This window comes from Oryzias melastigma, linkage group LG20 (genome assembly GCF_002922805.2).
Source record: "Oryzias melastigma strain HK-1 linkage group LG20, ASM292280v2, whole genome shotgun sequence".
In the NCBI taxonomy this organism is placed as follows: Eukaryota; Metazoa; Chordata; class Actinopteri; order Beloniformes; family Adrianichthyidae; genus Oryzias; species Oryzias melastigma.
Window position 1 is genome coordinate 16,955,058 of NC_050531.1, and position 13,898 is coordinate 16,968,955.

The window sequence follows — 13,898 nt, forward strand, 5'->3', positions numbered from 1 at the left end:
CAATGAGAAAAGGAGAACTTAGCTAGCTCATAATTTTTCTTACCTAGAAATAATGATAGAATTTTTGGATTGTGTACTGTCATTGTGGAACACGTCTGTGATTCTTTCAAAAAATTAAAATATTATGGACAAATCTATTCATTTTGGTGATCAAATTCAAAACACTACACTTCCATAAAATATAGATTTAGGATCCACTGTTTAAAATATTTCAATTTTTATTTAGTTATGTTTAAATAAATTGGTGTTCTAACTTATAAAATCAATGAAAACAGAATTTCTAATAAGGAATGAAGGACCCTTATTTTGATTTCTTTTTTAAAATCTAGACCAGAATTAGTTGAAAACAAAATAAAAAACAACCAAATCTGATATAAAAAAGAGAATCAAAGCTTCTATAAATTGTTTTGTATGACTTTTTTTTGCCAATATGAAGCTCTCTTTTAGTGGACTAATTCAAGTTCAAAGACATTTGGTCCATTTCAAAGGTATTTATTTAACAACCAGATCTCAATAGTTCATTAGATAGGCAAATTTATGTTGTCAAAGCAATTTTTATTATTGTTTTATTTTTTGTTTCTCCTCTTTGTTTGCTTCTTCTTGTGACCTTTTCTTTTTCCGCTCTCTCGGTGAGCTTTTATAAAAAGGCTTCTTCAGGAAGACGATCATATTCCACCTCATAATCTCCACCGTTTTCCCTGGTGCGCACTGAAAAACACAAAGAAAAGCACAGTTAAGTGGCTTTTTTAATAAACAACTACTGTACAAATTATGTAATCTGACTAACACGCAGTTTGATTCTGGCAAAGGTTCGCTGGTAGTTTTCTTCTCCGGACAAGACAGACCAGGAACAAGACGACCAGCAAGAGGAGCAGGATTCCACCAAACACTGCAGAGATCAGCAGCAGCAAAGACTCTGGAAGAGACAGTATTATGCAGGTTTCTGTGAGACCCGGAGAAATAAATGCTTTTGTTGCAACACTGGAATAAGATTTTGACATTTTTAGGGGTAAAAAAACACGTTTTAATGTCTTTTTCCCTTGTGTCAGTCACAACTGTTTTGATTTGTGTTAATGACCCTTAGTGTATTTACAGTATATCTCAGTTTTTTTAGTTGGTCATTGTCAGATCAGCTGTTTTATTCCTTCTTTTTTACTACTTAGTGTGTGCTGTGTTTAGATTTTTCCATTAAATGTTAAGGTTTCTGATATCAAGGGCACCAATGCTTGAATGATAATATAAAAAGGAGAAAAAACTCTAGTGACACAAAAGTGTTTCGTCCTATATTATAAAGGCTGCAGAAGAATCCAAGCAGATGCTTAAAATCCCCCGATGACGATTTTTATTTATTTATTATTATGAAGTTTTTAACAAAAATTTCACAACCTGCATATCTTAAAAAGTCACTCTTCATGTAGATCTGAAATCTCCTCTGAGGTTCCGTGGCTGAGATCTGAAGTGCTGGGTCCATATTTACTGGAGTTTTGTCATAAAATGGTCAATTATCAAAGAACAATTTTCTGATGGTTCAAGTGCTGATCAAAGAGAATTATCGGTTGCTAAGAAAACTATAACTGCCAATTAAAAAAAAATGTCTACGGGTGAATTGGACTAGCAAGGTAAGAAAGAAGTATACAGTCTAAGTATATGTCATTTACCTATTTTGAAAATAAAAATGCACTAATATCTAAAACCAAATGGTAATTTTATGAATGCAACTGCTTTAAAGTCCCCCTACGATGAAAAATCTTGTTTTTTGAGTTTTTAACTCGTATTTGTGGCATTTTTCTTATCAAAAAGAACAAATGTAATAAAAAAAAATTTTGTTTTTGCATTTTTTAGTATTTCTCCTTTCAAATCCCTGTCAATCAAACTATCACAGAAACGCTCTGTTTGAATTAATGAACTGTTAATGCGTCATGAGAGCTTCTGCACATGTGCAACCCCCCTCATCTGTTCCTAGCGTATCTAGTTCAGGTTCTGGAGAAGAGAAGATGGTATCTTCACATTGACTGCAGTCAAATGAGCCGCCGTTCACATTTCTGTGGTCAAATCAGCATCACTGGATTTTTTGTGTGAGTTTCATCCAATACTTAACTTCACTTACGTTTCACAGCAACAGTGATGGGTGCTGACTTAGCAGAGGTGACCGTCCGGGCAGACAGGGTGACCTGGTACACACAGCTGTAGCTACCCTGATGTTTAAGGTCTGCCACAGGAAAGGTGAAGGAGGCGGAGTGGTTGACAGCTAGGCTGCTGTTTGTCATGTCGTAGCCAGAAAACAGGAGAAAGAATCGACCCTGTGGAGATTCAGCGTTGATGGAGCACGTGAAGGTGAAATTGTGAACTCTAGTGATCTCCACTCTTCCAGGACCCCGGATCACTTCTAACCCAGGAGAAGTTAGTGATGTGTTGGGCGCCTGTAGGCTCACTGTAAAAACAAAACAAAAAAATTGTTAATATAGTGATTTCGATAATCAAATATGAGATGGAATGTACTCATCAGGGTGGTAGTCCTTTTGAAGGTGTATGTTTTAGTGTCACAAAGGTTCAAATCTAGAATTTGTTTAACTTTGCAGGTAATACTTTGAAGATTTCATTTTGTATTGGCTGGAGTTTTTTGTGGCTACATTTAATAAAGAGATCATTTGTGAACTAACACGCCCAAAAGTAGTTTTTCTTTGCATTAAGCAAACTTCTGTACATATATGGGTGTGGAAAGCAGTCATATTTTTTTAGATAATATATCTAAAGAATTCCGTATCTGCAGTAAAAACTTTAATGTTTTCTTTTCTATTACTGTTTTTTATGGTTTCATGGTGGAACTGAGTTTATATATGTGTTGGCACATAAATCTATTCCACTTGAAGATGCAATGCAGTTCACATTCTCAATTATTTAGGTCTGTTTCAAAATATCTCCCATCTGTCTGCGTGTCTGTACATACTGGACTAGGAGGGTTCCATTTGTGTAAGAGTTGGGTTGAGGTTACATCATTTACTTTGTTTCAGAAGGTGAGGTCTAAATTCAGCAAAACACCTAGAACTTTACGACATCTTTATCAAGATGGTGTTTGTTGATTTCAGCTCTTCTTTTATCATCACTGACATACTGGGGGCGAACAAGGAGACTCTTCAGAGAGAGGCCGGGACTGCTCAAAAGATCATCGGTTGATGATCCGCATTACAAGTCAGTGCAAAATTGATTGATTGTAGACCGTCTAATCACTGCACAATCTCTGCGTGGAGACATTATGGAACCCATCAGCATCCTTTAATTCCACCAACTTTAAGGTCATGGATGACAAAGCTCCACGACATCGGGCCACTTTCAAGGAAGTGGGAGTGCCTCATATGGTTTGGCAAGCAATGATCCCTGACCTGAACCCCATAGGGCACGTCTGGGACCAGCTAAAGCAGAGACTGGTTGTACTGATCGCACCTGATTGTGTGGATTCTTACCGTTTACAGAGAGTCTAACAGAGTTGCTTGGTGAAGAAGTGAAATCTCGATGTGGTCCTCTCTTCTGATACTGACACTGGTATAATCCTTCATGATCAATGTCAGCTTTGGAGATCAAGAAGTTGGTAGAGTTTGTACTTGAAGTTTGAGTTTTCACAAATAACGTCTGGGTATTCATCAGGATGAAGGTTCCACCAAAGACTTGAGTTGGGATTGAACAAGTAAACCAGACTTCTTGACCCCAGGAAACTTCAGCAGAACTCACAGAGAGTGTGGGCTTTGAGAAGTTCACTAAAAAATGCAGAAGATGAAAAAAATAAGTCTGACTCTTTCTTCATGGTTTTCAGTACTTTAATTCTCAAAAACTGAAAACATGTTTTTCTTACCAGTAACACTGATGCTAAGTGGTTCACTTAGCGGTGATGTGAATGTTTGACCAGAAACAATTTTCTCGTACTGACACTGGTACGGACCATCATGAAAAAAGTTTACTTTTGAGATGGTGAAGGTTGCGGTGCGGCTTGACGAATTGTGTGTCTGTCTGAAGGAGTCTGAGCTCCTCTGGAGAAGAAAGTTTTCTCCTCGAAGTTCAGCTGCAGTTGAACAGGTGATTCTGAGTTCCTGACCCCATAAAACCTCTCCAGCAGGATCCATGGAGATGTTGGGCTTCACAAGACTTTCTGTGGAAAGTTTGGTTAAAGCAACTGTTTGCTAATGCAGCATCTTTTACTGACATGAAATAAGGAATCAATGTATTCACTTTTTCACAATATTTTTTTCAGTCGTCTGCCCTCATCCTCGCTTTTATAAAAGTTAGATTCAGTTCAACTGTAGTCATGGATCAGTGTAATTTTTTGTCAAGATGACTGGCATCCTACACTAGAAATGTAAATAGGTCTGCAGAAGATGAGATGTCTGTATCTCAGAGTCTTTTTTACACCAGTATGTCAAGAACAGGAAAGAATTTTCATAGAAGGTGTCCTTACCTGAACATATGACACCAGCCTCTTCACCGTGACCACACCTTGGTGTCCCAAAATGACTGTGTTGACACTTCGTCAATAAGTTTTCCTTGCCTGAACACTCCACCTCATCAAGCCAGATTTTGCCTGATCCTTCACCAAAAAGAGCTGATCCAGGAGCATGAAGAGCTGTCCCACAGGACAACTCTTTACAGACCACTTTGGCATTATTTAGATCCCAATGATAGTCACACACTGTTCCCCAGACGTCATTGTGTAGAACTTCGACTCTTCCAGAGCACCGAGTCGATCCAGACCCAGCCAGCCTGACCTGACCTTAAAACACATCACAAAAAATGTTTTTTTTTTTCTCCAGATATTTTTGACGGCAAGTTAAGAAAAAGGTGAGACAGAAGTAATGACCGACCTGAGGCAAATGAGCTTAAAAGACACAAAACTGGAAAAATATGAAAAAAGTAAATATTTTCATTTGATCACAAACAAAGTTTTAAATCTTTTAGAACGGCAGATTTAGGAAACTGACTCTTACCTAAAGTCAAAAACGGAGGATGCCTTTGCCGTCTGCTGAACATTGCTGAGAAAATCCTGCTCTATGTCATCAGTCTGGGTACAATAACATCGAAGTAACATTGTTAGTGGGGGAGCAAGTGTTTCCCACTTCCTCTTCTTGAGAACGCATTTTTGGTTTCACTTTAAAACCTTTTGTGTCCTTATGTGATCCTGTGGATAAAAAGAAAAATACTGTCACACAAATTCAATTAACACAAATGCATAACAACTGAACAGAGCTAAAGAACATAAACGTTTAAATTACTCTTGGAAGCTTGGCTGCACGGCACCAGCATAACTGTCTGGCTTGTTGGGCTGTGCTTCCTGTGTTTTTTTATTTTCTCCTCACAGCAGAGCTGCAAGAGGACTATAGCCACACCCATAGGGTCAAGTCCCAGCTTGCTGCTGGTTAGCTGACTCTTCTTTGGATGCCTTTCCGGCAGGCTATACAATAAGCTGACTCAAGTGATTCCAGTTCTTCATCTTCTTCTGTTGTATTTTTTTGGTGGTTAGCCAACAACAAAATGGTGCATTACTGCCACCGCCTGGTCTGGAGTGTGGGTTGAAGGCTGTATTACATCCACAAAATAGACATTTCATACATTAATTTTAATTTAATTTTAATTATTTACAATATAAATCCTTTGAATATATATATATATATATTAATTATATATAAGTTGTATATATATATATATTAATTATATATAAGTTGTCATATATAAGTTGTTATACGCATTTTTAAAGGGCAACCAAACCCTAAATCCACTTTTTTGGTTGTTGATTTCTATAAATGGGGCTTTTAAAGTGCTGTCTGTTGGTCATTCCCAAATTTTTGACAAATTAAAACATACTTGTTTAATTGTTGAACATATAGTCCAAAAGTGTACCTGTGCTGCCCCCTGCAGGTTGAATCAAGGTATTGCATTTAAATTTCGTGATTGGTCAAACAAGTCTCACGTCATGATCTGCAGCTCCAGTAATAATAACAGTCCTGTTCCCCAGCCCCACCCCTCTGACTGGAATTTCCAATTTTGGCAGTGGGCGGAGTCAGCCTGCATCCTCCCTGTTTGGTTACCCTTTAAGGGCCCCTCCGAGTCACTTTTTGACGCTTTGGGTGTCCCCAACTCTTCTTTTTATTGACCTGCTGGCTGTTCCAATTAAATCAGGGGTCTGGTTGTTTTGTCAGATGTGGTACCAGACACAAATCAAACCTCGGGACAATATCGCATCCAGAACCAGTACAGCATCCGGAACCGGTACCAATCCTCATCTGGGACCGATCCGCGTTCTGTACGGTGTAAGGTTATTTTTAGGATACCGGTGTGGTCCATGTTGCGGTACTGATTGCGGCCCGGGGATAGGGGAACCTTGATTTAATTGGAACAGTCAGGACATCAAAAAACAATGAGTTGGGGACCCCCAAATGATAATTTTTTGACGTTGAGGGTCCTTAACCATGTTTAAAAATGTGATGACTTGGGGATGAGAATGCGCTATATAAACACATCCTGACTGACTGAACACACCTTATTTAGGTTTTCAGCATCAAGCAGTCAAGGAAGAGCTGAAAACATTCAGGGTTAAGGCTCTTGAGGATATGGGTTGGCCATTCCTTAAATGTATAGTTTTTATACAATTTTAGATATCGTAAACTAAAAAAAAGAGTATTTAGTTTAGCAAATAAGGATCCATACATCTTAAGCTCATTAATTAGTACAAATCTGCTGTGCATTAGAATTTAAAACCATTTTGTTGTGGGTGTGGCAAAGTTGCCATTCATTTCAAAAGATCAAAAGATTCAAAAATTATGGCTTCAGGATTAAGTGTAGAATGGCTTGAGACAGGCCTTTCTGCCCGGTACTAGGCTGTAAGTGGATCTTTCAGCATTCAAATGATTCCAAAGACACTGTTTGAAAAACACAGAAGAGGCCACTTAAAATATATTTTAGGGATTTCAAGTAGTAAGGCCAATCTCTAGACCTCAAACCAGCAGAGAATCTGTGGAGAGAGTTGAAGGTCCGTGTTGCCCAGCAACAGCCCCAAAACATCACATATCTAGTCTAGAGGATAAAGATGGAAGAATGAACCCCTAACGTGATTCAATTATTCTAAACCAGAAAAAGTTTTAGAAAGAATAGCATGAAACAAAAACAGAAGAAAAAATAAAATAAGGAAGAATGTCAGCATAGACAAAAAACTTTATTTAACACAAAACGCATTAACTCTTTAATTTCCATTTTAAAATAGTGACACATTTGAATATACATGTTGTGCCCTTGAACATTTTAAAAAATCTTTTCTGCCAGTACCAAGCATATTCTGACACTTTCTGGCACTAATAAATTAGATGATTGAAGTTTGATACAGAAAGACATCCAATTTTAAGGTAATTGTTCTTACCCTTCACCACCAGAGGTGTCGCCAACGACAGGAAAAAACACACTCTCCAAACTATCAAAACTCTTCAGCAATTCAGATTTAAATGTATTTATTTAGTAGGGACAGATATGAAACCATAGACATACAGCAAAGCAGCAGTCCCATGCCTGTATCATGATGCCTGTAGCAAGAGCTCATTTTCGGTATTTGTCCCCAGGTGGGCTTTTCATGCAGTTATAGAATGGCGATAGGATATAAAATAAAACAGCTAATTACAAAATGACATAAGCATTTGCAGGCAGAAAAAAGCAGATTATCACATAAATATATTGGCCAAAGCTGTTTTTCTGTAGATTAAAATCAAGTTCATTGCTTAAACATTTTGAAGGTCCAATATTAAAGGAATGTCAATACTAAAACTAAAGCTCTGGTGTCCTAGATCAGTGAAAGAACTAAACAAAGCTGAAAATCCCAAAATAGAGCCACATCACACCAGTTCTCAACCATTTACTGGACACGCAAAGTTACGTTGTTGCAGTAGTTTTTGTCATCGCTGGTTTCTGTGTTGTCCTTCTCTTTTCCCTCTTCTTGTCTTTCACTCTTAGCACTCACACACTCCATGGCGTATGGTGGACTAAATTCTTCATAAAGGTTTTCCTCATCTCCATAATCATTTCCTTTCTCTTTATCTGCTTTGTTGGTAAGTTTTGATGGAAATGGTTGTTCAGGAAGATTTTCATATTGATGGTCACAATTTCCACAGTTCTCTCTGGTGAACCCTGAAACACAATAAAGCACAGGTAAGTGACCCTTTAATAAAACACTATGCTTACATATTTAAAAACCTAATGAAAACACACTTTGAGTCTGAAAAAGAACCACTGAGTCTTTGTGTTTTCTTCTCCTGTGGACGAGACAGGCCAGGAACACGATGAAGAGCAACAGGAGGAGGATTCCACCAAAAGCTGCAGAGATCATCGGCAGCAAAGACTCTGAAAGAGACGATATCTTATGGTTTGTAATGAGTCCAGGGGAAATAAATGCGTTGTTGTTGGAAAACATGCACATTTTTTTAACATTTTATTGGGGCAACTGTGGTGCCGCAGTAGGGCAGTCGACTCCTGATCAGAAGAGTTGAGATCCCGCCTTGCCTTCCCATGCCCCAAAGTGTCATTGGGCAAGACACTGAACCCCAAATTGCCCCTAGTGGAAGGTTGGCGTCAGTGTGAATGGTGAATGCGTCTGTGACTGAAAAGTGTTTTGGGCCTTCAAGGAAGGTAGAAAATGCTGTGCAAGTATACGCCATTTACCAATGCAAAAAACAGAAGTTAAAGGTCAAAATCAGTGGGAAAGAGTTTGGATGGAAAAACAGGGTTCACAGAAAAAAATCAAAATGGTCCATAAAGTGTTTGGTTCAATTTGATAAGTTATAGAATAATCAAGGAAGAGGTTTGTGGAGTTTGCATTATCTGCGCATAAAATGGTCAATTACAAAGAGGAAAGTAATGTTCAATATCTGTTGTCGGGTTTTAGTTTATCTGAAAAAACATTAATTTTGTTGAAAGCCACATTGAAGTTCTGCCAAACATTATTCAGTCCTCATTTGTGTCTGTTTCAGAATACGATAACGATATTGGAAAATATCATTTCAACCCCACTTGCCCCTGGTGGAAGGTTGGCACCAGTGTTCGCCAGCGAAGCCGCCACCACTGTATGAATGGGAGTGTGACTGTAAAGCACTTTGGGTTTCACGGACTGTACAAGTATACGCCATTAAGAAAATATATTAGTTTATCCTGTTAAATTATGGAACTCCAAAGATATAAAATTTAAACAAAACTCAAATACAATTAAATTCAGAAAACTGCTGAAAGGAACTGCCCTTAAGGGTGGATATGATTGAATCTGTGTCACCAACAGTAATAAGTTGAAGACCACTCTGTAACCCTTCAGGCCGTTAATGTTCACGTCCCTTTTTTCTACAGGTGTGCTGCAGGCAACAGGTTGTACTGAACACTTCTACAAAACACACGGCTCAAGTGATGCTGCATTCCCATCCATGCATACAGTATGTGTGTTTATCTTTACTTACGTTTCACAACGACAGTGATGGGTGCTGACTCAGCAGAGGTGACGGTGCGCCCAGACAGGGTGACCTCATACACACAGCTTAAGTCACCCTGGTGTTCAAACTCTGCCACGGGAAAGGTAAAGGAGGCGGAGTTGTTGACAGCTGGGGTGTTTGTAGTCATGATATATGAAGAAAACTTGAGAAAGAAACGGCCCTGGAGAGATTTAGAGTTAATGGAGCAGGTGACGATAAAGCTGTGACCCCTGGTGATCTCCACTTCTCCAGGACCCCAGAACAACTCTGCACCATGAGATGAAAGTGAGATCTTTGGCACCAGTGAGCTCACTGTGAAAAAACAAAGCAATGATGTCATTTGATTGTTTCAGATCATCCAACTAATAACGGTGTTAGATTTTTTTTTTAGGTGTCTTCATGCTTCAGGCATGTTTCCCAATCGTCCCCTTCCTTCTGTGTTTCTACTAAGTAGAAGAAGGGTTTCACTTTTAAACAGCAAGAAAATCATGTGACAGCCACCATGTATGGAGGTATTTTCCAGGATATTATGACATATAGGAGTGTATTCCATCAAAAATAAGCAAACGCTGGTTTGCAAAGTGAAACAAACTGTCTCAAAACTGAAAAAAATGAGTTAAGTTCTTCCTAAAATTAGGCCTGAATACTAAAAAAACTCCCATGTCAAGAAAAATACTGTGAATTATTTTCACAAGCACAAAAAGCATGAAAGAATTCTTGATTTTAAGTCAATTTATTTAACTACAGCATAAGATAATGTAAATCATAACTGCATTTCAATCTTTGGTTAAGAAATGTTTATACTGAGGGAAAAACTGCAAAAATCAAAGATTATGAACCAAAAATTACCTTTTATATTTCAGCCAAAGATATTTTTCATCATAGTTTTTCAAGACTTTTCCTGATCGTGTGGATCACTTACCGTTTACAGACACTGTGACAGAGTTGCTAAATGGAGAAGTGAAGTTCTGATGTGCTCCTTTCATCTGATACTGACACTGGTACGACCCGTCATGATCAGTGTCAGCTTTGGAGATTAAGAAGTTGGCAGAATTTTGACTTGACCTTTGAGTCTTCATAAATGAACTCCCGGTCTTTGTTAAGATGAAGGTTCCACCAAGAGCTTGAGTTTGGATTGAACAGGTAAACACAACTTCTTCCCCCCAGGAAAAAACAGCAGGACTCACAGAGAGTCTGGGCTTTAAGAAGTTCACTGACAAAAGGCAGAAAATTAAAAAAAATAATAATAATATCAACCTTATTTTTGGGTATATTGCAATACTTTAACTGATTTTCTTACCAGTAACAGTGATATTCAGAGGGTCGCTGAGAGGTGAAGTGAACGTTTGACCAGAAGCTGTTTTCTCATACTGACACTGATACGATCCGTCATGATCAAAGTTGACTTTAGAGATGGTGAAGGTTGCAGCGCGGGTAGCAGAAACTTGTATCTGTCTGAAGGAGTCAGAGATTTTCTGGAGCAAAAATGTCTCCCCTAAAAGTTCAGCTGCAGTGGAACAGGTGATTCTGAGTTCCCGACCCCAGGAGACCTCTCCAGTAGGATCCATGGAGATGCTGGGCTTCACAAGACTTTCTGTGGAACGTTTGGTTAAAGGTTGATCACTGTAAACGTTAGCCTGGTTGACATTCTAAGAAATAGCGCAGACTAAAGGTCTCCTTACCTGAACAGATGACACTCGCATCTTCGCCATGATTACAGTTATGTGTCCCGTAACCTCTGTGATCACACTCTGTTAATGAACTTTCAATGCCTAAACATGCTACATCATCCAGCCAGATTGTGCCAGATCCTTGACCAAAAAGAGCCGATTTTGCAGCATGAAGAGCTGTCCCACAGGACAACTGTCTGCAGACCACTTTGGCATCGTTTAGATCCCAGCTGTCATGACAGACTGTTCCCCAGACTCCATTGTGTTGGATTTCAACTCTTCCGGAGCACCGAGTCGATCCAGACCCAGCCAGCCGGATCTGACCTTAAAACACATCACAGACTATTTTTCCAAAGTCGATTTTTGACAACAAGTCACAATTAGTGTAATAAGAATACACTTACCTGAAGCAAATGAGCTAAAAAGACATGAGACTGAATTTTTGGAAAAAAATAAGTTTTTCATTAGATAAAAAAAAAAAAAAAACAATTTTAGACATTACAGAATGCCATACTTGTAAACCGAGTCTTACCTAAAGTCAGAACGTATGAGTTACTTTGTTTTTTGCTGAACATGGCTGAGAAAATCCTGTGTTATGTGTTACCAACAAAGATACAAAAGAAAAACTGAGTCACTTTCATGCAGGAGAGCAAACACTTCCCACTTCCTCCTTTTGAGAATCTGTTTCTCTTTAAATCAGAGTTTTTCTGTATGTTGCTGGGTGGAAAACTGCTGATTGTGCTAAACAAAACAAAAAAAATTCATGTTGATGTCATGAAAGTGCATGACTTCTTGTTTCCTTTGATTTAGAGGTAATGTGGTTTTTTTTGACACTTTCTTTTTTTTGTTCTTTTTTCACATATTTAGGGTAAACATACAGGAGAGGGCAGACATTGTAAATAAAATATAGATAAAAATAAACAAAAAAATGATTAAACAACTAGGGTAAACAACGAAACAACAATCTTGGAATCTTTTTTTATTTTTATTAGCTATAAAATTACACAACAAACAATATCTTAATGTAAAGCAGTCATCATTGATGAGCAACATTTATTTATAGAAATCGTTTCGTCCACCTCTTCAATGCACGCATTTGCCCTCTAACTCAAAGGTGATGAAACTCCAACCTGAACTCCACTATTCAGTTCTGCAGCCCTTTCCATTCAAAGTGATCTGTCAAATGAAATGCAACTTACAATAATTTTACCACATAGGAAAATATTATAAACTATTTTTTTCATGATATTTTTGTTACATTTATTCAGCCTAAGCTCTAGTATGTATTTCTATTTACTTGGTCACTTAGCATTAAAATTAGGAATACAATGACTAAATTAATCATTGTTTTACTTGTACTGATGAGCAGCTCCGAGGTGGCACATGAGGTGTATATTAGTATAAACCCCTTTTGTATTTGAGGTTTTTTTTTTATATATAACACATATGTTTGTATACATTTCTTGTTGGTCCAGAGAAGTGGAAAGGAGGGAGGTGGATGCTAAGGATAGAGAAAAGGGGTACAAAAGAAAGGGGAGAAAAAGGGGGGGTAAGGAAGTTGGAGTCTGATAACAGTAGTGATGTTGAAGTGATGTCCGAACATTGAATTGAAAAAATATATAGATAGTTGATTTAATTCAATATCACAACACAGTTGTCTCAAACTGTCTTGATAAAGTCCTGCAAGATATTAAAAGGGAGTTCTATTCAGATATTGGCGTCAACAACGTAAAAGCAAAGAAGCGTTCTGCCTTCTATCAACAGTTCAGGCTGCTGGTGGTGAAATGCTGTAGAAGATATTTTCTTGGCACACTTTAGGCCTTTTAGTACCAATTGAGCATTGTAACGTTGCCACAGCCTACCTCTGTCTTGAGCTGACCATTTCCATCCCTTTATGACCACAGTGTACCATCTTGTGATGCAACAGGATTATGCAGCATGCTGTACACCTTGAATCATCTCCGACTGGTTTCTAGAACATGACAATGAGTTCTCTGGACTCAAATGACCTCCACAGTCAGAAGATCTAAGCACTTTTGGGATGTGGTTGATTGGCATTATTGATGTGCAGCCGACAAATCTACAGCAACTGTGTGATGCCATCATGTCAACATGGACCAAACTCTCCAAGGAATGGTTCCAGTACTTTTTTTTAATTCATGCCATGAAGGATTAAGGTATTTTCAATGGCAAAAGGGGGTTTAACCCAGTACTACCAAGGTGTACTTAATGAAGTGACCAGTTAGTGTATATAGTCCAGGGTAGTGAGAGATACTCAGTAAATCAGTCATTAGACAAGATGAAGCACTAGAACAGAAGAAAAACACCGTAGGACAACTATTGGCAGTTTATCCTTAAAGACATAGACACTCATTTTAAGACAGCAGCATACAGATTCTTGACAGAGGAAGAGTGGTGCCATGCTTTACATTTTTTGGTTCCAAAGAACACCAAAACTCCAGCATGACCACAGCCAATGATTCTGTGATAGTCAAAGGGGGACTTACAAGAAGAGAGGTTTTTTTACTTTGGTTTCTCTTCTATTTTCTGCTTAATGCGATCAGCAAGTTGCAAGAACATGGTTACCAGCCTTAGTTTAAACCCTCCCCCACTAAGACTAATATAGCAACTTAGATGGGTAGTAACGCATTTCAAGAAGGAAGAATTTAAGTACAGACGCCATGGTTCAGCTTCAAGACAATGTCACCAGGATGACTGACAACATTTATTTACAAAATGTAGAAAATGA

At 38.2% G+C, this 13,898-nt stretch overlaps 1 protein-coding gene across 1 annotated transcript; it reads right to left on the bottom strand.

Moving 5' to 3' along the window:
- Nucleotides 1-476: 476 nt before the first annotated feature.
- On the bottom strand, nt 477-12,308 carry LOC112151598. Its single transcript, XM_036217528.1, has 16 exons — nt 11,682-12,308; nt 11,554-11,583; nt 11,162-11,473; nt 10,780-11,073; nt 10,402-10,692; nt 9,468-9,791; nt 8,236-8,367; nt 7,887-8,154; nt 5,343-5,437; nt 4,851-4,880; nt 4,448-4,759; nt 3,848-4,141; nt 3,462-3,752; nt 2,108-2,431; nt 788-916; nt 477-708 (listed from the first exon to the last, which is right to left on the bottom strand). The coding sequence occupies exons 1-16, from the start codon at nt 11,722-11,724 to the stop codon at nt 638-640; spliced, it is 3,240 nt and encodes a 1,079-aa protein (XP_036073421.1). The 5' UTR covers nt 11,725-12,308; the 3' UTR covers nt 477-637.
- Between the last annotated feature and the right edge of the window lie 1,590 nt (nt 12,309-13,898).